The sequence below is a fragment of the Manis pentadactyla genome, chromosome 13 (assembly GCF_030020395.1).
Source record: "Manis pentadactyla isolate mManPen7 chromosome 13, mManPen7.hap1, whole genome shotgun sequence".
NCBI classification, from domain to species: Eukaryota; Metazoa; Chordata; class Mammalia; order Pholidota; family Manidae; genus Manis; species Manis pentadactyla.
The window spans coordinates 93,613,281-93,634,992 of record NC_080031.1 but is presented as its reverse complement, the minus strand read 5'-3'; the positions used below and the strand labels follow the sequence as shown (position 1 = coordinate 93,634,992).

Below are 21,712 nucleotides of genomic sequence, written 5' to 3'. Positions count from 1 at the left end.
TGGCTCTGAAGCTAAAGTGTGGGAGCACGCTGCCCAGGATTGCTTACACATGCCCTGCCAATCTAGTGCATGGGAGACCCAAGGGATTTTCCCAAAGTCGAAAGACTCTCAGGATCCATATTCCACCAAACCTGTACATAAGCATGGATGTCAGAATGGGGAGCACTGTAATGAACTGACTATGGATTTCTAAGTCGTCTGCTTTTTCCTTTTTTCTGCTTGAGGACGATCACTAACTGTACTCTTCAAATCGGGACCTCAAAGCATCTTGCCAAAATAAATCCTCGTTGTTCTCTCAGGAGGTAGAGCAAAACCCGAATCATATCTATCTATTCGTGAACAGAAAATTGAGCTTGAGAGAGCATGGGCTTTTCCTCCCCAAAGACCTTAATGACCAATTTATCTGGCAAACATTATACTGAGCATTGATTCTTTGCAAGTCACAGATGCATGATGAACACTCTCAAACTGCCAACTTTTATAACTTGAAAGGCCTGTTTTAAAGTTGTGACTCATTTATGAGCCTAAAAATGCTATATCTGTATATATGAATCAGACCCTGGAAGTATAAGTTTACAAAGTATTATATTACCATCAACCACAAACTACAAATCCATTGATGAAATGCTTAGAGTTTACTGAGCACCAGCTGAACCTTGACATGGTAAGAAAGCATCTAATTATCCAGTATTAAATTGAGGGCGGGCACGATGTTTCCCCAGCACTGCAGTGCACATTTTAAAACCGCCTTTACAACTATTGAAGAAACTGGATCATCAGCAACATGTTTCAAGTTTAAATCAATAGGAAATATGGCATCAATGGTTAGATCTTGAACAGGAGAAGGGCCCTGGGTGAGTATCCTGAAAACAAAGTAAAAATCTTGGATGGCCAATCAAGAAAACCAGCTGTGTTAAAAAATGTAGCTCCTCATTCCATATTCTCTGAAAACTGGCTTAGAGTACATAAAAAGGAAGAACAAATGAAATCTTTTTTGAAATGAGAAACTTGAAAATCAGATCCCAGATCTTTTCAGCCTTCTAAACAGGTTAGCTAGCACATATGGGAACTTTATGTTCAGTTTTATGTAAAATTGTGTTCCAAATAGGGGCAGTCATCTTAGTCACAAAATGGTGACCACCACAGCACTGAGTTAGCTTCCTGGATGCGAACAACTCCCACTCCGCACTGGGCTTCATTTTACCTTAGTGTGTACAAAACACAGATGATACTCAGGACCCATATTCCGTAGAAAGTTGATGAATACTTTCAAATTCATATATCCTCTATGAATTGGTGCTAAAAGGATGGAAACCTGTGTAGTTAAAAAAATAGGATTTTCTCCTAAAGGGCTGTCCTCGGCAACTCCTTTGTAATATTGATGTCAGAAGACAGAACCAATCCTTGTATTAAAAGCGGCTATTTTATAGGAAATGTATGTTGTGTAAGGTTTTACTATAGGGCATAATTTGATTGTTATATTCCACAATATACTATGTCATAATAAAGGAAGTTTCAAGCATTACAGAGGTCATCTTCCAGACAATTTTTTAAAATGCAACATAGAAGACTATTAGTGACAGACTTTTTAAAAAAAATAAAGTCTAACTTGATCAATAGAGAAAATCAAACATATTCTGCAGACCCTGAATAGTAGATTCTAAACACTGTTGAAACTCCAGTCCTCAGGTTGTCTTTGATAATTTGAAAAGTAAGTACCAAATTAATTTTTATCTCTTAGTTTTTAGTGATGGAAAGAATTTATTCTTGATCTATTTAAAATGCAGTTTAATTTATTAGAAACTACTCAAAACAGTTTCCATTGTTTGCTTCTCTGATTTTTCCCCTGTGAAAAAAATTAGTGTACACACTAATTTTTCCATTCTTAAGTCATTTTCAGAAAAATTTTTCCTCTTAGCTAATGCATACTTAATGCTCTTAGAGATAAGACAATGAAATAAACAGGAACAATAAATTTATTTGGCCACTGTCTTTACCAAATGAATCTTTTCCAGTGACCAAAGAGGCATTTCTAATTTCTTACAGGTTATGACAATGTCTGCTTTTCCACTTGGTACCACAGCCACCAAAGTTCCCAGGCCCTTTCTTCATCCCTTCTTCTTCCACATTCCCAACTTGGCCTCCCTCCCCTACATCACAAAACTTGTAGCAAAAAGGAAAAGAATATATCAGACAAAGAAATACTTCTTCAAATTTTCAAGCTGCACAGAAAGTTAAAATCCCCTTTCCATCTCTGAAACTTAAGCATTGACACATGCCAACTCTGTTTCCCAGAAGACATGGGCAAATAAATGCCCTTCACCCCCCTTTGAAATTCTCAACGCACGTTTCACCTACTAAATGATGTGAGAACACTTACAGTAGAAAAAAATAAAACAAAACGTTTCCTTCGTGTAGCACAGCGCTGGCCCACAGTATTCAGCAATACCCCTTGCAAAAGAGCTTCCTCAGAAACGTGTCCAATGAGGCACACTTTGGGTTGAACACTCGCCTATGCTATCTTTACAAAGTCAGTGAAGCCTCAAAAGGTGCAAGTCAAGATGGGAGAATTCCTAAGTTTCAGAACCCCAAGCTCCAGAGTTCAGAGTTCCTCTAAGACATAAATGTTCCTGAAGTTTCTTCTGATACTGGATTAAATGCCTTAGCCTAAGTCCACATGAACTAACAGCACCAGGCCACAGAACCACATGAACTGTTAGATCACTAACAGCACCAGGCCACGCTTCGCAGGCTGCTTTGGAACAGTGTTCTTTCCAGGCCTGATGTCCACCTCAGCACAAGGCCCAACACAAGGTCAAGCCAGAATCACACAAGGAGGGGGCAGTGTTCTGTAACAGCCTCCTCCTGACAAATGTAGGCCACAGAAAATGCCAGATACTTGCCACTCTGCTTTCTCCTATCATTCACACACACACACACACACACACACACAAGGAAGAAAAGAAAAGGACAAGAAAAGAGTTTTTCTTACTTGTAGGTAAATCAGAGGTGCACAATCCGCCAGGGAACGTAGTCCCACAGCCTCCTACAGGATGCCCCCTCCTCAGTAGTGGAGAACATTTTCCAGAAACCTCTATATGTGATGTGCTCGGTAAAAGGAAAGTGACAGGTTTTCAAAACAAACTTTTCCAGAAAGCCAGCTGTCTTTCTCAAAAGCTATCTCCCTTAAAAAAAATCTTCACAGACTTATACTAGTTAACTAAGAAGAGATTTTCTATCATGTGCGAATCCCCTTTAATAAGGAGAGAATGTTTGGACAGACCAACGATGGACCTGGTGGGGTTCATTCAAATCCAAATTCCAAACCAAAGAAATAGGAGACTTGTGTGTTAGATTAAGCACTGAAATGTCACAGGAAGGAAGGAAGGGACAGAGGGATGCAGGGAGGGAGGGAGGCAGGCCAGAAAATAAACACCTAAGAAAGTATAAGATGTGGAAGACACATTCAAAATCAACATTGTGAAGAACAAGGCAAATTTTTTTATATCTCTGTATCTCACAAGTCACAATGTGGAGATTTTGTGCAGCAAAATGGGAAGTTTCATGAGAAACAAAAAGTGGAAAACCTTTACTATTACAATGCTGGTTCATGATTTTTTCTTTCATACATTTGTACACTTATACCTTTCGAAGAGGAAAGCTTATCACTTCATTTAATTTGCAATGAAGAAACTAAGAAAAAAAGTGAGCTGGCTAGCCTGAGGTCACTTGGCCCCTAAACTGCATAACTGGGACTAAATCCCAGTGTCCCAATCCAGAGCCTGCTCTCACCCTTCACCACCATGCCAGGGATTTGTTCCACTTCAGTAACTGCTGGCTACAGACTTTCAGTCTTGATATGAAATGGACACATGTCACTGTCTAGTGACCTTTTTTGAAAGCAGGAATGGTTCATCACCTAACAATCTCAGCATGTTAAAAAACACACATACTTTGGTCTGTTAAGAAGATTTGGCACAGAGGTTCTACATTCAGTGACAATGGGTTAACAGCTAAGATGAACCATTTTGAAGAGACAATGCATGGCATGTACATAATTTTGAGGCTATTTTATTTAATTGGCCTTTGGGAAGTGATGCACTAGGAACCCCCTTCCCCTCACCCCCACATAGATGTACACATTGTTAAACTATGCTTTTGTTATGTTGTCATGCAGAATTTTCTTTTAAAAGTTATTTTCATAAATGAAATAGGCATATCAACTAAGGTTTCCATAATTGTTCTTCAAACTTTATAGGTGTATCTGCTCCAGAAAATATCATTAGCCCCTAAATACTATGATTGCTAGGAAACATTATAAGAGTCTACCTTTTTTTAAAAAGAAAACTTTAATTCCCTCAGATGCTGTATTTATGTAGAGAAGTTCTAAAAATGGTTTAGGTGCTTAATATTCAAAAGTAGTCACTACAGAACAAAAGCAGGTGGACTCAATAAAGAACTTAGCCTCAGCTCCCTCCCTAGATGCCCTTATAATGACGATAAACAATTTTAAAACAAAAACAAATTGTAAACCCATAAGGATAACAAGAATGAGTGACAAGGAGCACCTGTCACTTTGATACGGAAGGTGATGTCCCATGCCTCCCACCCCAACTACCCCAACAGCAGCCCAGAGTTGAAACATTCTAGATTTGTACAGAAAGGTTCAATCTTCTCTTAAATATGAGCAGACAGCTATAGTTACCTAAACACTTAAGGAAAGCTTCTAAAATAGAAGGCAAAACAAACAGAAAAATGAATCTTTAACAAAAAAATACGCACAGAGAAAAAATTTTGAAAATTATCATTAACACTCCAGGCAAATAAAATAGTATATTGAAGAAAGAAAAGCATATTTTTTTAAAAATGGGCATTTAGAGATTAAAATGAGACACTGGAAGTTAATATTCATAAAAGAAGAAATAAAATCCCAACATAGAGTTTGAAAGATAAAATTGAAGTTATCTTTCATATATGGAACAAAAACAGAGATGGAAAACAATAAGAAAGATGATAGGAAAACTAAAGAACTAATGTAGGAAGGCCAATATCCACATAAAAAAACACAGGAACAAAAATCACTAAATAATTCAAGAAAGTCTCTAAGAACTGGAAGACATTAATTCCAAGAGTGAACAGATCTGCTAAATTCCCACCACACTCAATTAAAATAGATTCACACCAGGATATATCCTTGTGTAACTTTAGGACATTGATCCTAAAAGCCAGAAAGAGAAAGCATCAAAAAGTAAGAATAGCATCAGACTGCTGGACCCTGGATGCTGGAGGCAAATAAAGTCTTCAGTATTCTGAGGGAAAGTGATTTCTAATCTAGAGTTTTATATCCAGCCCCATTATCAACTAGCATGAGAGAAGAATAGAGATACATACTAAAGGTCTAAAAAAATATCCCTTATCCACCACCTTTTCATAGAAGCTACTGAATGATGGATTCTGCCTAAAGGAATAAATGAATGAGGAAAGAGGGAGAAAAGGAGTTGAAGGAAAAGGGTATAACCACATACAAAAAAGGCAAAGGAAATCCCCAAAAGGATGGAGAAGCAGGTCAGAAAGTCACAAAAATAATTTCTTCCATACAGAGAGAGGGGGCGGAAGATGGCGGCGTGAGTAGAGCAGCGGAAATCTCCTCCCAAAACAGCATATATCTATGAAAATATAACAAAGACAACCCTTCCTAGAATAAAGACCAGAGGACACAGGACAATATCCAGACCACATCCACACCTGAGAGAACCCAGCGCCTCATGAAGGGGGTAAGATACAAGCCCCGGCCCCGCGGGAGCCGAGCGCCCCTCCCCCCAGCTCCCGGCGGGAGAAGAGCAGGCAGAGCGGGAGGGAGACGGAGCCCAGGGCTGCCGAACACCCAGCCCCAGCCATCCGGGCCAGAGTGAAGGGCCCTCGATACTGGGAAAACAGGGCAGCAAGAACAGTGAGCAGGCACTGGAGGCTGGGCGACAGAGGACATAAGAAAAGCGCGCGACCATTTTTTTTTTTTTTTGCTTTTTTGCTGCTTTGTTTTGGCGAGCGCTTTTTGGAAGTCTTAAAGGGACAGGGACCCCAATATTAGGGAAACAGGGCAGAAAGACCGGTGAGCAGAGGCCTGAGGCTGACACCGGAGAATAAAGAAAAACGAACGACCACCTTTTTTTTTTTTTTAAATAAAAATTTTTTTTTTTTTTTTTAATTAAAAAAATTTTTTTTTCTTGTTTTTTTTTGTGGTCGTTGTTTTGTTTTGGCGGGTGCTTTTTGGAAGTCTTAAAGGGGCAGGGCGGGCCACTTAATCCAGAGGTAGGGAATCCGGGACGTCTGGGCACCCTAACCCCTGGGCTGCAGGGAGCAGGGAGGCCCCTTACGGAGATAAATAGCCTCCCAGCAGCTCCTGCTCCAACGCGCCACGCCCACAGCAACAGCGGAGATTAACTCCATAGCAGCCGGGCAGGAAGCAGAAACCCTGTCTGCGCGCAGCTGCGCAGCACAAGCCACTAGAGGCCGCTGTTCTCCCAGGAGAGGAGGGCCACAAACCAACAAGAAAGGAAGTCCTTCCAGCCGTCACTCGTCCCAGTTCTGCAGACTATTCCTATCACCATGAAAAGGCAAAGCTACAGGCAGACAAAGATCACAGAGACAACACCAGAGAAGGAGACAGACCTAACCAGTCTTCCTGACAAAGAATTCAAAATAAGAATCATAAACATGCTGACAGAGATGCAGAGAAATACGCAAGAAAAATGGGATGAAGTCCGGAAAGAGATCACAGATGCCAGAAAGGAGATCGCAGAAATGAAACAAACTCTGGAAGGGTTTATAAGCAGAATGGATAGAATGCAAGAGGCCATTGATGGAATTGAAATCAGAGAACAGGAACGCATAGAAGCTGACATAGAGAGAGACAAAAGGATCTCCAGGAATGAAACAATGTTAAGAGAACTGTGTGACCAATCTAAAAGGAGCAATATCCGTATTATAGGGGTCCCAGAAGAAGAAGAGAGAGGCAAAGAGATGGAAAGTATCTTAGAAGAAATAATTGCTGAAAACTTCCCCACACTGGGGGAGGAAGTAATCAAACAGACCACGGAAATACACAGAACCCCCAACAGAAAGGATCCAAGAAGGGCAACACCAAGACACATAATAATTAAAATGGCAAAGATCAAGGACAAGGAAAGAGTGTTAAAGGCAGCTAGAGAGAAAAAGGTCACCTATAAAGGGAAACCCATCAGGCTAACGTCAGATTTCTCAACAGAAACCCTACAGGCCAGAAGAGAATGGCATGATATATTCAATACAATGAAACAGAAGGGCCTTGAACCAAGGATACTGTATCCAGCACGACTATCATTCAAATATGACGGTGGGATTAAACAATTCCCAGACAAACAAAAGCTGAGGGAATTTGCTTTCCACAAACCACCTCTACAGAACATCTTACAGGGACTGCTCTAGATGGGAGCACTCCTAGAAAGAGCACAGCACAAAACACCCAACATATGAAGAATCGAGGAGGAGGAACAAGAAGGGAGAGAAGAAAAGAATCTCCAGACAGTGTATATAACAGCTCAATAAGCGAGCTAAGTTAGGCAGTAAGATACTAAAGAGGCTAACCTTGAACCTTTGGTAACCACGAATTTAAAGCCTGCAATGGCAATAAGTACATATCTTTCAATAGTCACCCTAAATGTTAATGGGTTGAATGCACCAATCAAAAGACACAGAGTAACAGAATGGATAAAAAAGCAAGACCCATCTATATGCTGCTTACAAGAAACTCACCTCAAACCCAAAGACATGTACAGACTAAAAGTCAAGGGATGGAAAAACATATTTCAAGCAAACAACAGTGAGAAGAAAGCAGGGGTTGCAGTACTAATATCAGACAAAATAGACTTCAAAACAAAGAAAGTAACAAGAGATAAAGAAGGACACTACATAATGATAAAGGGCTCAGTCAAACAAGAGGATATAACCATTCTAAATATATATGCACCCAACACAGGAGCACCAGCATATGTGAAACAAATACTAACAGAACTAAAGGGGGATATAGACTGCAATGCATTCATTCTAGGAGACTTCAACACACCACTCACCCCAAAGGATAGATCCACTGGGCAGAAAATAAGTAAGGACACGGAAGCACTGAACAACACAGTAGAGCAGATGGACCTAATAGACATCTATAGAACTCTACATCCAAAAGCAGCAGGATATACATTCTTCTCAAGTGCACATGGAACATTCTCCAGAATAGACCACATACTAGGCCACAAAAAGAGCCTCAGAAAATTCCAAAAGATTGAAATCCTACCAACCAACTTTTCAGACCACAAAGGCATTAAACTAGAAATAAACTGTACAAAGAAAGCAAAGAGGCTCACGAACACATGGAGGCTTAACAACACGCTCCTAAATAATCAATGGATCAATGACCAAATCAAAATGGAGATCCAGCAATATATGGAAACAAATGACAACAACAACACTAAGCCCCAACTTCTGTGGGACGCAGCAAAAGCAGTCTTAAGAGGAAAGTATATAGCAATCCAAGCATATTTAAAAAAGGAAGAGCAATCCCAAATGAATGGTCTAATGTCACAATTATCGAAATTGGAAAAAGAAGAACAGATGAGGCCTAAGGTCAGCAGAAGGAGGGACATAATAAAGATCAGAGAAGAAATAAATAAAATTGAGAAGAATAAAACAATAGCAAAAATCAATGAAACCAAGAGCTGGTTCTTCGAGAAAATAAACAAAATAGATAAGCCTCTAGCCAGACTTATTAAGAAGAAAAGAGAGTCAACACAAATCAACAGTATCAGAAACGAGAAAGGAAAAATCACGACGGACCCCACGGAAATGCAAAGAATTATTGGAGAATACTATGAAAACCTATATGCTAACAAGCTGGGAAACCTAGGAGAAATGGACAACCTTCTAGAAAAATATAACCTTCCAAGATTGACCCAGGAAGAAACAGAAAATCTAAACAGACCAATTACCAGCAACGAAATTGAAGAGGTAATCAAAAAACTACCAAAGAACAAAACCCCCGGGCCAGATGGATTTACCTCGGAATTTTATCAGACATACAGGGAAGACATAATACCCATTCTCCTTAAAGTTTTCCAAAAAATAGAGGAGGAGGGGATACTCCCAAACTCATTCTATGAAGCTAACATCACCCTAATACCAAAACCAGGCAAAGACCCCACCAAAAAAGAAAACTACAGACCAATATCCCTGATGAACGTAGATGCAAAAATACTCAACAAAATATTAGCAAACCGAATTCAAAAATACATCAAAAGGATCATACACCATGACCAAGTGGGATTCATTCCAGGGATGCAAGGATGGTACAACATTCGAAAGTCCATCAACATCATCCACCACATCAACAAAAAGAAAGACAAAAACCACATGATCATCTCCATAGATGCTGAAAAAGCATTTGACAAAGTTCAACATCCATTCATGTTAAAAACTCTCAGCAAAATGGGAATAGAGGGCAAGTACCTCAACATAATAAAGGCCATCTATGATAAACCCACAGCCAACATTATATTGAACAGCGAGAAGCTGAAAGCATTTCCGCTGAGATCGGGAACTAGACAGGGATGCCCACTATCTCCACTGTTATTTAACATAGTACTGGAGGTCCTAGCCACGGCAATCAGACAAAATAAAGAAATACAAGGAATCCAGATTGGTAAAGAAGAAGTTAAACTGTCACTATTTGCAGATGACATGATACTGTACATAAAAAACCCTAAAGACTCCACCCCAAAACTACTAGAACTGATATCGGAATACAGCAAAGTTGCAGGATACAAAATCAACACACAGAAATCTGTGGCTTTCCTATATACTAACAATGAACCAACAGAGAGAGAAATCAGGAAAACAACTCCATTCACAATTGCATCCAAAAAAATAAAATACCTAGGAATAAACCTAACCAAAGAAGTGAAAGACTTATACTCTGAAAACTACAAGTCACTCTTAAGAGAAATTAAAGGGGACACTAACAGATGGAAACTCATCCCATGCTCGTGGCTAGGAAGAATTAATATCGTTAAAATGGCCATCCTGCCCAAAGCAATATACAGATTTGATGCAATCCCTATGAAACTACCAGCAACATTCTTCAATGAACTGGAACAAATAATTCAAAAATTCATATGGAAACACCAAAGACCCCGAATAGCCAAAGCAATCCTGAGAAAGAAGAATAAAGTAGGGGGGATCTCACTCCCCAACTTCAAGCTCTACTATAAAGCCATAGTAATCAAGACAATTTGGTACTGGCACAAGAGCAGAGCCACAGACCAATGGAACAGACTAGAGAATCCAGACATTAACCCAGACATATATGGTCAATTAATATTTGATAAAGGAGCCATGGACATACAATGGCGAAATGACAGTCTCTTCAACAGGTGGTGCTGGCAAAACTGGACAGCTACATGTAGGAGAATGAAACTGGACCATTGTCTAACCCCATATACAAAAGTAAACTCAAAATGGATCAAAGACCTGAATGTAAGCCATGAAACCATTAAACTCTTGGAAGAAAACATAGGCAAAAACCTCTTAGACATAAACATGAGTGACCTCTTCTTGAACATATCTCCCCGGGCAAGGAAAACAACAGCAAAAATGAGTAAGTGGGACTATATTAAGCTGAAAAGCTTCTGTACAGCAAAAGACACCATCAATAGAACAAGAAGGATCCCTACAGTATGGGAGAATATATTTGAAAATGACACATCCGATAAAGGCTTGACGTCCAGAATATATAAGGAGCTCTCACGCCTCAACAAACAAAAAACAAATAACCCAATTAAAAAATGGGCAGAGGAACTGAACAGACAGTTCTCCAAAAAAGAAATACAGATGGCCAACAGACACATGAAAAGATGCTCCACATCGCTAATTATCAGAGAAATGCAAATTAAAACTACAATGAGGTATCACCTCACACCAGTAAGGATGGCTGCCATCCAAAAGACAAACAACAACAAATGTTGCCGAGGCTGTGGAGAAAGGGGAACCCTCCTACACTGCTGGTGGGAATGTAAGTTAGTTCAACCATTGTGGAAAGCAGTATGGAGGTACATCAAAATGCTCAAAACAGACTTACCATTTGACCCAGGAATTGCACTCCTAGGAATTTACCCTAAGAATGCAGCAATCAAGTTTGAGAAAGACAGATGCACCCCTATGTTTATTGCAGCACTATTTACAATAGCCAAGAATTGGAAGCAACCTAAATGTCCATCAATAGATGAATGGATAAAGAAGATGTGGTACATATACACAATGGAATACTACTCAGCTATAAGAAAAGGGCAAATCCAATCATTTGCAGCAACATGGATGGAGCTGGAGGGTATTATGCTCAGTGAAACAAGCCAAGCGGAGAAAGAGAAATACCAAATGATTTCACTTATCTGTGGAATATAAGAACAAAGGAAAAACTGAAGGAACAAAACAGCAGCAGAATCACAGAACTCAAGAATGGACTAACAGGTACCAAAGGGAAAGGGACTGGGGAGGATGGGTGGGTAGGGAGGGATAAGGGGGGGAGAAGTAGGGGGGTATTAAAATTAACATGCATGGGGGGGTAGGAGGAAAGGGAGGGCTGTACAACACAGAGAAGGCAAGTAGTGATTCTACAACATTTAGCTATGCTGATGGACAGTGACTGTAAAGGGGTTTATAGGGGAGACCTGGTATAGGGGAGAGCCTAGTAAACATAATATTCGTCATGTAAGTGTAGATTAGTGATAGCAAAAAAAAAAAAAAAAAAGGCAGTTCCTGTGTGGTAACCTCCAACGAGTTCTACACAAGGGTATAAAGGGCATATAAAAGTGTAGGCAAAGGGTCGTTTGTGTTTATACAGAGGATCAAAGCCTAATTGGGCTACCCCGAAAATGAACTAAGATACGATATGAAAAAGAACTTCCAACATCTGCACCCTCTGGAAGACTCATGCCAGAAGATGATCATCAAAAAACCCCAACAAAGATCCACGCACTGCTACAGCTGTAGATGCACTCATCCCACCCGTTCCTGGACCTGCCATGGGAATGAGGAAGGAGATATCTAAGCTGGCCTGTGCATACAGTAAAACAACAAAATTGGACTGGATCTATACTGTTGGAACTCAACCAAGAATTTGGAGAAGTGCAAATTGTAGCGCTCCAAAGTGTTACAACTACAAACTATTTATTGTTAAAAGAACATATGGCATGTGAACAGTCCCCAGGAATGGGTTGTTTTAATTTGTCTGATTTCTCTCAGACTGTTCAAGTTCATTTGGACAATATCCACCATATCATAGATAAGTTTTCACAAATGCCTAAGGTGCCTAACTGGTTTTCTTGGTTTCACTGCAGATGGCTGGTAATTACAGATATGCTTTGGTTATGTAACTATACTCCTATTATGTTAATGTGTGTGTGCAATTTAAGTAGTAGCTTAAAACCTATACATGCTGAAGTTACTCTACAAGAAGATATATCAAAGAAATAATCAATCTTCCCATGTTTTCTTCCGCCTGCTACTTCTATAGCTTTTCTTCTTCCTTCCTAATTACAACCCTTAAATAGAATTCGTGCCTCATATCAAATTTACCGAGTATCATAATTCTTCCAAGTGGTAAAGATACCTCAAGACAAATGCTGGGCATAGAAGCCACAGGGCATAAATATGCAAAGAAGTAAAAAGTTAACTTTTTCAAACAATAAGGCTTCTCTCTCACTTACCAACTTCACATTTCCCTGTATGGCCCCGGAAGATGACTGGTTAGCCAGAGACAGGTAAGATTCCTCAAGAGAGGAACAACCTAAGACAGGCACAGTCGCAGGGGGGCCATCAGGTGAGAAATTGGGGATCAACAGAGGTGAGGCTTAGAACCTCACCCCCCCGTTCTGAGAGAAATCTTCTGCATACGTGGATGTTTTATTGCCCTTGTCTAGCTTGGATTAACACATAGTCTACAGGCACACACCTGATCATCTACATGTGCTCTCTTACAACACTAAACTATGTTTTCTACCTTTATCTTGTATCTACCTACCACTTCAGCATTTTATTAAAAATAATAATAATAAAGAGAGAAATGTGGTATCCACATATAAATCAAGTATAAAAACCAAATGAGTATTCATATTTGAACTGACTGTTTATAGTTCATAATGCATGAGCAAAACCGAAAGTTTCTGTGATGACTGCCCTTGTACTGTTCACTATGTAACTTATTCATTATGTAAGAATTTGTTCTACATGTAAAAACTTGTTTGTTATGCCTCAGAAGATTGGAGACTGACAAAAATTAGGCTTGGGGTGGAATAATGATTGTGCATTGAGCATTGACTCCCCTATACAGAATTTTATTGTCGTTAACAACCATTTGATCAATAAATATGAGAGATGCCCTCACAAAAAAAAAAAAAAAAAAAAAAAAAAAAAAGGACAGACTTCCAATGGTAAAATACATTAGTAACCGGGATGTAAGGTATAGCATAAGGAATATAGTCAAGATATTGTAACAGCCTGGTAGGGTGATAGCTGGAACCTAGAATTATGTATATAAATGTTCTACCACTGTGTTGTACACTTGAAACTCATGTAATGTAATAGTGTGTGTCAACTACCCTTCAATAAAAAATAATTATTAAAAAAAAAATAATAATAATAATTTCTTCAAGGTAAAACTGATAGATTGCCCCAAAATAAATGAATTTAATAAAAGGATATTTACATCATGTGGGAGAAATCAGAGATGACTTTGTGGTAAGTATATAGAAAACAAAACAAATAAAAAAGAAAGCTAAGCCAAAAAAAAAAAAAAACAATGTGCAAGAAAGGCCAAGTGAGATTATAATCTACAAGTGGTATTTTAAACTATATTGTTCAACTACAAATGTAATTCACATGGTCATCATAATGTTAACATGGAATACAGACTATAGTGATTTTACATCACAGATGAAAATTCTAGATTTAGCAATGTAAGCACATCATTGAGAAATATGGAAAGTGATGACCAAAGAAATGGCTAAAAGAATTTAAAATGACTGCTTCTCGAAAACAGAAATGGGGAAGGCGTGGTGTGGGTTGGTTTTGCAACAATTTTCATACAGATATTTTTCTTTATTAAACTATCTGTGTGTGTGTGTGTGTATATATATATATATATATTTGATTTTTAAAAACTAAATTAAAAAAAATCTAGTTAGTACAAAGACCAACATCCTGATATTTAGCAGCTCTATAAACTTCTAAATTGTTCCTATCTGACTACTGCTAATTTCTACTTCAATTTTCTTAACCAAGGTCACATGAGGTTCCCCCCTCATTGATAGTTATTATTCCCCCTATTTATGTAACAAGTCTATTTGTATTTGTTTGCTAAATGTCAAGGTTAGCATCATCGATGCTAGAACTGATTAATTCAGACTCACTGAGCAGCACCTGAATTCCGAGAATGTGTATTTAGCTCTAGAACACAATAAAACCAAAACCCACTGCCCCCTTTCACTAACTGCAGAGAATTCAGTAAAACCTGGTATTATGCCTATAAGCCTCCCTATTGGTAACCACATGAACACTATTATAAACAAGCACTACAATCGATGAACCACTTTGAGATATTCACTAGAGTTCAGACACCCTATTTCACCAATTTTCCACTGGGCTGAGGTCTTAGTCATCAACACAATAACCAATGAGGCCCCCAAATGATTCAGTATTACTGGTAAGCAAACATTTCTGACAGAAGTCTCTTAGACAATGTATAGGTCTCCACATGGTAACACAGATTATGACGGCAGCCCTCTGTTGAAAACCGATCAAATTAGAAAGAAAAATACATAATCATCAAGGCATTGCTGCAGGCAAAAGTCATAAGGAAAGCGGCCCTCATTTAAAGCAGCCCTTTGGAGAATCCACAATTTTCAAGAGTGAGTCACTATGTGCTTCTAGACTGAAACGTATTCTCTCTCTCACTTTCCAGGACACCACATGGCAAATTACGTTCTCAGGAAAAGAAACAAACTTACCTTTCACAGGCTCGGACAGTCCACGCGGCAATTATCCATAATGAGATACTAAAAACCAAGAGTACCGTTCCTGGGCATATAGTCATTAAAGTCTTCATAACAAAACGCGTATTGAAGTTTATCTTATTAAGCACTCCAATGCTTCTAGAGGAGGCGTCAGTAAAAAGTTTGCTATGTAAAAGCATGACTCTGGCAATCAGATAGAGTCTTAGGAACATTGGTATAGATAAAATAATATTCACGTCAGCGGTGGTTGTGGATGGGGCATAGGAGAAGGCAAGCCGGGCCGTCCATGTGAACGTGTAATTCCCAGGTATGGGATGAATAGCACACACCAGTATTTCCAAGCAGATGAAGAAAATACGCTCATAAATCATGGCTATTCTCCAGTCATCTGCTCCATTGTCCACCATGAACAACTGAAAAAATAAAGTAGAGAATCAGCTTCAGTATGGCATGAAAGTTCTACAAGTGTTAGTGCAGATTTTTAAAATACGTTAACAGATGACTTTCAGCAATCTTGGAAAGCTAAAGGTTATTGCTTTTAAACACTAGCCAGGTATGCTATTTTTTGAAAATGGTATTGGTTCAGAAGGAGGACTTCATTTTACAAAAATTAAAATTCAAAGCTTGCTACACAGGAGCTGAAATTATTTTGGATCCGTGCTCCTGGATAATCACGGAAGTAATATCATTTTAAAATAAGGGGTGTGAGCCTATCGGTAATGCACCTGCCCAATGTGTCAAGGGCAGGTATACAAACCAGGTGGGAGCCACTATTATTGGCCATGTTTCTGGAACAGAATTTAACACCAATTTGGGTCCGGTCAATTCCATAGCCAGTTCATACATAGCACTTTCCAAACCTAAACACGTGTTTGTCAAATGAGCATCAGAATTATGATTCAAATAATTCTGACAGGTTGAAACACTGCTCTGAAAGCAAAATACTATTTAATGGGGTCGATAAATGTATAGCCACCCATCCAGTTCAATAACAATTGTACAGGTGTTACTCGGGGACAGTTTGTGTGGATCAATGACCATTTTAGACTCCTAACAGTCGGTATGATGTAGCATTTTTGGTGAGGGAAGGTAACAACCCTACTGGCCAATCCCATCTGAAAGTACTGGGTACATTTCTGCCCTTCTTATTTGAAGAGGGAATTCAACAAAACAGAGTAAATCCAGAAAAATAGGATGAGTAAAATTCTAAGTCTGGTCAGGAATGTTCCAAAAAAACTGGAACTATTTAATTAGGAGGGCATTCAAAGGGACCTCACCAATGTTTAATGTTTGTTCCGTGATTCTGTGAAAGGAGGATATCAGTTTACTCTGTTATCCTACTGGAAATTCCACTCTGTCTTCTGCTTCCACCACTCCACTGAAACCACTCAGCAAGGGCAGCAAGGACCTTCAACTGGCCAGATCCAAAGGTGCTTTTCTACCCCATAGTAACAGCCCTTACGGTATTGAATGTGCCCTCCGTACAGCACTCCCATATCCACTGGAGGGACAATTCATTCTTACCTCTTTTTTTTCTTTCTAGATGTCAGAGGTCGATCAACTCTCAACCTCATCTTTCTATTCTCTCTCAGTGATTTATCAATTCTTGAGGGTTTAGAGAGCCTCTATGCTGATTACTCCCCAACTGAAATTTCTGCTGCAGATGTTTCCTCTGAACTCTAGGTTCTCTTGTATAATCAGAAGCATTTCAAATGCATTATGCCAACAGGAACTCCTGGTTCCACATCCCACCCTTTGACCTGGGTCTTTCCCTCTTGGCACCATATACTCAGTCGCTCCAACCAGAACCCTGGGAGTCACGTCTGCATTATCCCTCACCCTCACCTGGCACATGCAGGCTGCTAGGAAGACCATCCTACCTCCAGTGTGGGTCTGCAGTTGGACCTCTTATCTCTAATGCTGCTACCCGAGCCACGTGAGCGTCATCATTCACCATGACATGACTCGCCAAGAGCCTCCAAATGCTCTCCAGATTATTCTCCCCAGAGCACCAATACATCTGCTTGAACAGTAAATTGGATCACGACTCTTTCATGCTTTTAACTCTTCAATGACTCCTGCCATGCACTTTGCAAAAAAAATCCAAAACTTCTTACCATGGCCTCAAATCCCTTCAATCTCAGAACCCTGCATCCCCATTCCACTCCCCAGCCCTACCCACTACCTTTCTGCCCCTGCTTGGGTCACACTGGTTTGCCCTTACTTGTTTCAGTGCAGGAAATCCTCCTGGTCATGAGGCCTTAGCATAGGTTGTTCCCATCGGCTATGCCAACAGCTGATGACTTCTTTTCCTTTAGTCTCACTTTAAAAGAGAGTCCTCCCTGATCACCCTCTGATGCGTATGATGCCCTCCCACCACAGTCATCTTCTATCTCAGCCCCTTATATCCCCATCACGGTGCTTATTACATTTTCAAGAATTTGTTTCTTTCTCTTAATTTTTGCCTGCCTCCTTAACCCACATCCTTGGAATGTCAGGTCCAGGCAGGAAGGGACCTTCCGGTCATTTTCTCCATAGTATTTGCAGAGCTCACAATCTTCTTAAGTGCTGAAAATGGGAAGAGTGAAAAGCAGACTTCCCCTCAACATAAGGAAAATCTTCCCCCAAATAAAAGCTGTCTGGCAACGAAAACACCAGCCTCGTACAGGCGAACTGGCAATCACAGGAAGAGAGTCAAGCAGAAAGTGCGTGTCTGCTTTTATCAAAGATGACATACAGGGGTTCCCAGGCTGGGCAGGCCGGATGAGGATTTAAGCCCCTTCCATGCAGTTTCTAGCTTCAGAAATAGAGAGTTCTTAAGTAGTTTCAGGTTAAAAATATATTCCCCAAGCAGCAGACATTGCATTGTTTCCTCATGTGCAGAAATTCTCTCTAAAACGGACCCACAAAACCACACTATACCCTGACCAAAAGTGGCTTCCTGAAGTTGAATCCGTTCAGCCTCCCTCCATCCGCCCTGCCTGCTGTGGTGTGGGACGATGACAGCCCACGGGTCCCTCCTTTCTGACCTGTACGCAACAGGGCGCACAAACAAGTTGGCAGATCAAACAAATCCACCTGCGGTAAACCTAAAGATCCACGCTTCCTTCATCTGTGATGCTGCTCTGTAAACACACCAGGATCGCTTTATTTAGTGTCACACCCATTAATAATGCAAAGAGCTTTACATAGGCAGGCAGAGAGTCCTGAGTGATTTCGTTACTACAGTGTATACATGAAGCCAGAGAGTCTCATTACAACCAATGGACAAGTTGCTGGCAACAGACGTATCAGTCAAGGAGCTGACCACCACATCGCAAAGCAATGTGGGCAAGTTCTCCACCTCGCTACCCTCTGAGGCTTCCAGTCCACCAGGAATTCTCTCCAACCTCAGAAATACAGACGAGACCTACTGACCGATCAAAGATCATTCCTTCTACTTTTTAAGCTTCCTTCACCTCTAAAATATTTAAAGTAGAAAAATAAAAAATTGGCAATTATTTGTTGCTGATGGTATCTTTACAAGGATTGTTCAGTTAGTAGATTAGATAATGCACCACTAGCTATTGCAAAATGTTGCAAATAAGCCTGTGAGGCCTGGAAGCTTTGCCCTTTAAATAGTTGTTCCCTCTCACCCTCAAAAAATGTTCATTCAGGAAGACAGTCAACTTTTAGACTTCAAAAAGCCAAAGATATTTCAAATTCATTTTAACAATATCCAGTGTGAGCTGTATTATGCGGAGAAGCAGGGGCTGTCCCCTATGACAAGAATGTCCATTTTTAGTATTGCTTATCACAGCAAAAACCCAGAACACTCAAAATGCCCATGAGTAAACCAGAGTACATCCACAAAATGGGGTAATACACAGCTTGGTCTCTATGTGCTGATGAGGAAACCTGCCAAGATATATTCTGGAATAAAAGCAAGACTGTGTGTATATTTATGCCTCTAAATACTCATTTTTGAAAATTCTGGAACAAACTTAAAAGTGGTTGTCTCTGAGAAATAGGGCTGAGAGTTTACAGAATGTGACTATCATTTTTATTTTAAATTCTTCTGTGCTGTTTGAGTTATTCATTATGTGTATTATCTTATTAATATTAACCATATGCAGTATGTTCTGCATGGTCTGGGAGCATCTACTTGCTCGCCATAGGAGTGGGAAAGTAAGCAACCTTTCCCAGTCTCTACAAGGCAAACCTATTAAGTGGGTGCTTAACCATCCCCACAACCACTCCAGGAGCCCTCAGAGACCCCTGCCCTTACTTCCTCCTTTCTCCTTTGTGTAGCCTAGATGCACAAGGAAAGAGAAATTTTAATTTCTGTTCTTCCAGTTTTAGATCTCTACTACCCATCTCTAAAAAGCTAACTTGAAAGAGAATGAGTAGTTATCTGACAGCAAAAGATTCCAAGGAAAAAATCAGTGTTCCTCTATTGCTGTTTATTATACAATTATTACCAAAATGAAACCAACCCAACAAAAAGGGTTTCATCTTTAAGGAGTAGTATCTGCCATTCTTCCAAATCCCATGAGAAGCAGGAAGAGCGGGATCCAAGGGGCTTTCTTTCCCACCTTTGAATTTTGAGTCTGCCTATGTCAATACCCTGAGCAACTACTTCAGCTAAAATTACTTCCACTAGAGACACTAGAGCACAATGGAGTTAAAAGGATGAAGTGAAATCTACATTCAAATTTTAAAGAGTATTTGAACTTCGCTGAGTACTTACTTCATCAAAGAAATACTTCCAACCCCATGGAGGAGAGGGGAGGGAAAAAGCAAAGTCACAGGAAATCATGCTTATGTTTTTCCCATTATTTGACCTCAGGTTTCAGGTAGAAGGCTACCTATTTAGTATCAAGTGACTTTCCAAATCCTAAAAAAAAAATCCCCATAGTACTTTTCTTTTGTCAGAAGTTTGTGAAACAAAGGCATTTACTAATGTTTATTTATTTATTCACTATTATTATTACTATTTTTTTTGCTTGACTGATAAATATGGAAAGTAAGGCCAAATGTCTATTTATAAAAATCTAGAATCTATTTAGCTGAAAAACTGCTCCCACTAAATCTGAGTTTATAGAAGCATTCTGACTAAAAAAAAAAACTGCATGATTTCATTTTTGGTTGGAGAGTGTACAAGAAATTAGTGAAATAAACAAACTATAGCCTGGTGCACTGAGCTGTCTGTGGTACTGAAGGATAACACTAAAGCTGAAATGTACTAAGCTCTGTTCTTAACAATGCCTCCCCATCACACTATTCTAATTCAAGCACTTCAGTCCATGACTCACCCGAATCATCTTGTTTTGCCAGAGTGTGTATAAACATTTTATAAAAGGTCACACTGACTTGCTTTCCACGGTTCTCCATGGAAATGTCAGGGCCTCCCCAAGTTTCGTGAAGCAATTCCGGTAGACAGAGAGAGAGTACGCTGCCTATAACGTTTCTCCTGAAACTTACCACATACCAGAAACCCCCACTAGCTAGCTCTCACTGTCCAGTCCTACTAATATGCTAAAAGAAAAACTGACATTATAGACTATGCGCTACATCCAAGGACATGCTCTGAATAACAGCATAATCCTTGCATTTACTTCCTTAACTCCAAGCTGATCAATGTATTTGTGTTGTGTATAACACAACTAGAAGTGCCTGTCTGCTTAAAACGTATGAAAGAAATGCACCTATAGCAGTGACATCAATGATGTTAAAAAGGGCGCAATCCATGGTTTTCCACACACAGGTACAGAGACCTGTGCACTTGGTTTCAGGGGGTTTCATAGAACTATGGGACAGCACCACTGATTTTCTTCTCTGGATACATTACAACCTGTTTTCCTGGTTCTTGACTTCTAGCTCGGGGTCTCCACATTTATTGGATCCTTTCCCATTTTCTATTGTTCCAAAAAGCATCTCAGATAAGAATGTGGAGTTTCAGCTTGAGGACGAAATCCCACTAGATAAACTCTTGAGTGTAAAAGCTACATCTAAAACCACTGAATGATATTACCCAAGCATCTATTTTGAAATAACCTTGATTTGGTTAGTGTGGCTAGTTTAACGGAAACCACGTACCATGTAATGTAGAACCAAATTTAAACATCTAACTTTCTGTGATATTTACATTGTCCCAACAGTGAAGAAGTTCACTGTACTTATCAGCCTCAGAGGGGCAATCCACGTCCTCTTCCATGCTATACAGACTTTAATCAATATATCTATGCATTTGTATGACAGAAAATATCCTCAAAACTAACTAGTGAGTGGAATTCTTTCAAGTGTGAAATATCTATAAAAGCATGATATCTTGTACTTCAATTAGTTTCTGTAAGTTTCAAGAGCTCTAATGCAGTATCAGAAAATTTTTTTACAACACATAATTAATATTTGGCCACTCCTCTCAAAACTTCCATAAGTTACTTCAAAAAATCTCTCAATAATTCTTAAAAAGTCAATGTTTTCAGGAGGACACTTTGTTCTTAATGTTGATATCGCTGGCTGTCCTCCCCCATGAAATGCTTGTTAAGCTGTGTGCTTTTCAGAAGGTACAGGCAATAATACAAAAACTGATATTAATAAATTAAAAAAAAAAAGATGGCAAGGTCTCTTTCCAAGGG

General features: G+C 39.5%; 1 protein-coding gene across 1 annotated transcript in view; it reads right to left on the bottom strand.

The window, feature by feature from the left end:
• Positions 1–676: 676 nt before the first annotated feature.
• LOC130680283 (small conductance calcium-activated potassium channel protein 2-like) overlaps positions 677–21,712 on the bottom strand; it is a 24,987-nt gene continuing 3,951 nt past the window's right edge. Inside the window, exons 3-4 of the mRNA XM_057490527.1 lie at positions 15,087–15,505; positions 677–863 (exon numbers count right to left, since the gene is read on the bottom strand). Of these exons, the coding sequence (XP_057346510.1) occupies positions 677–863; positions 15,087–15,505 (606 nt within the window). The remainder of the gene's footprint in view (positions 864–15,086; positions 15,506–21,712) is intronic.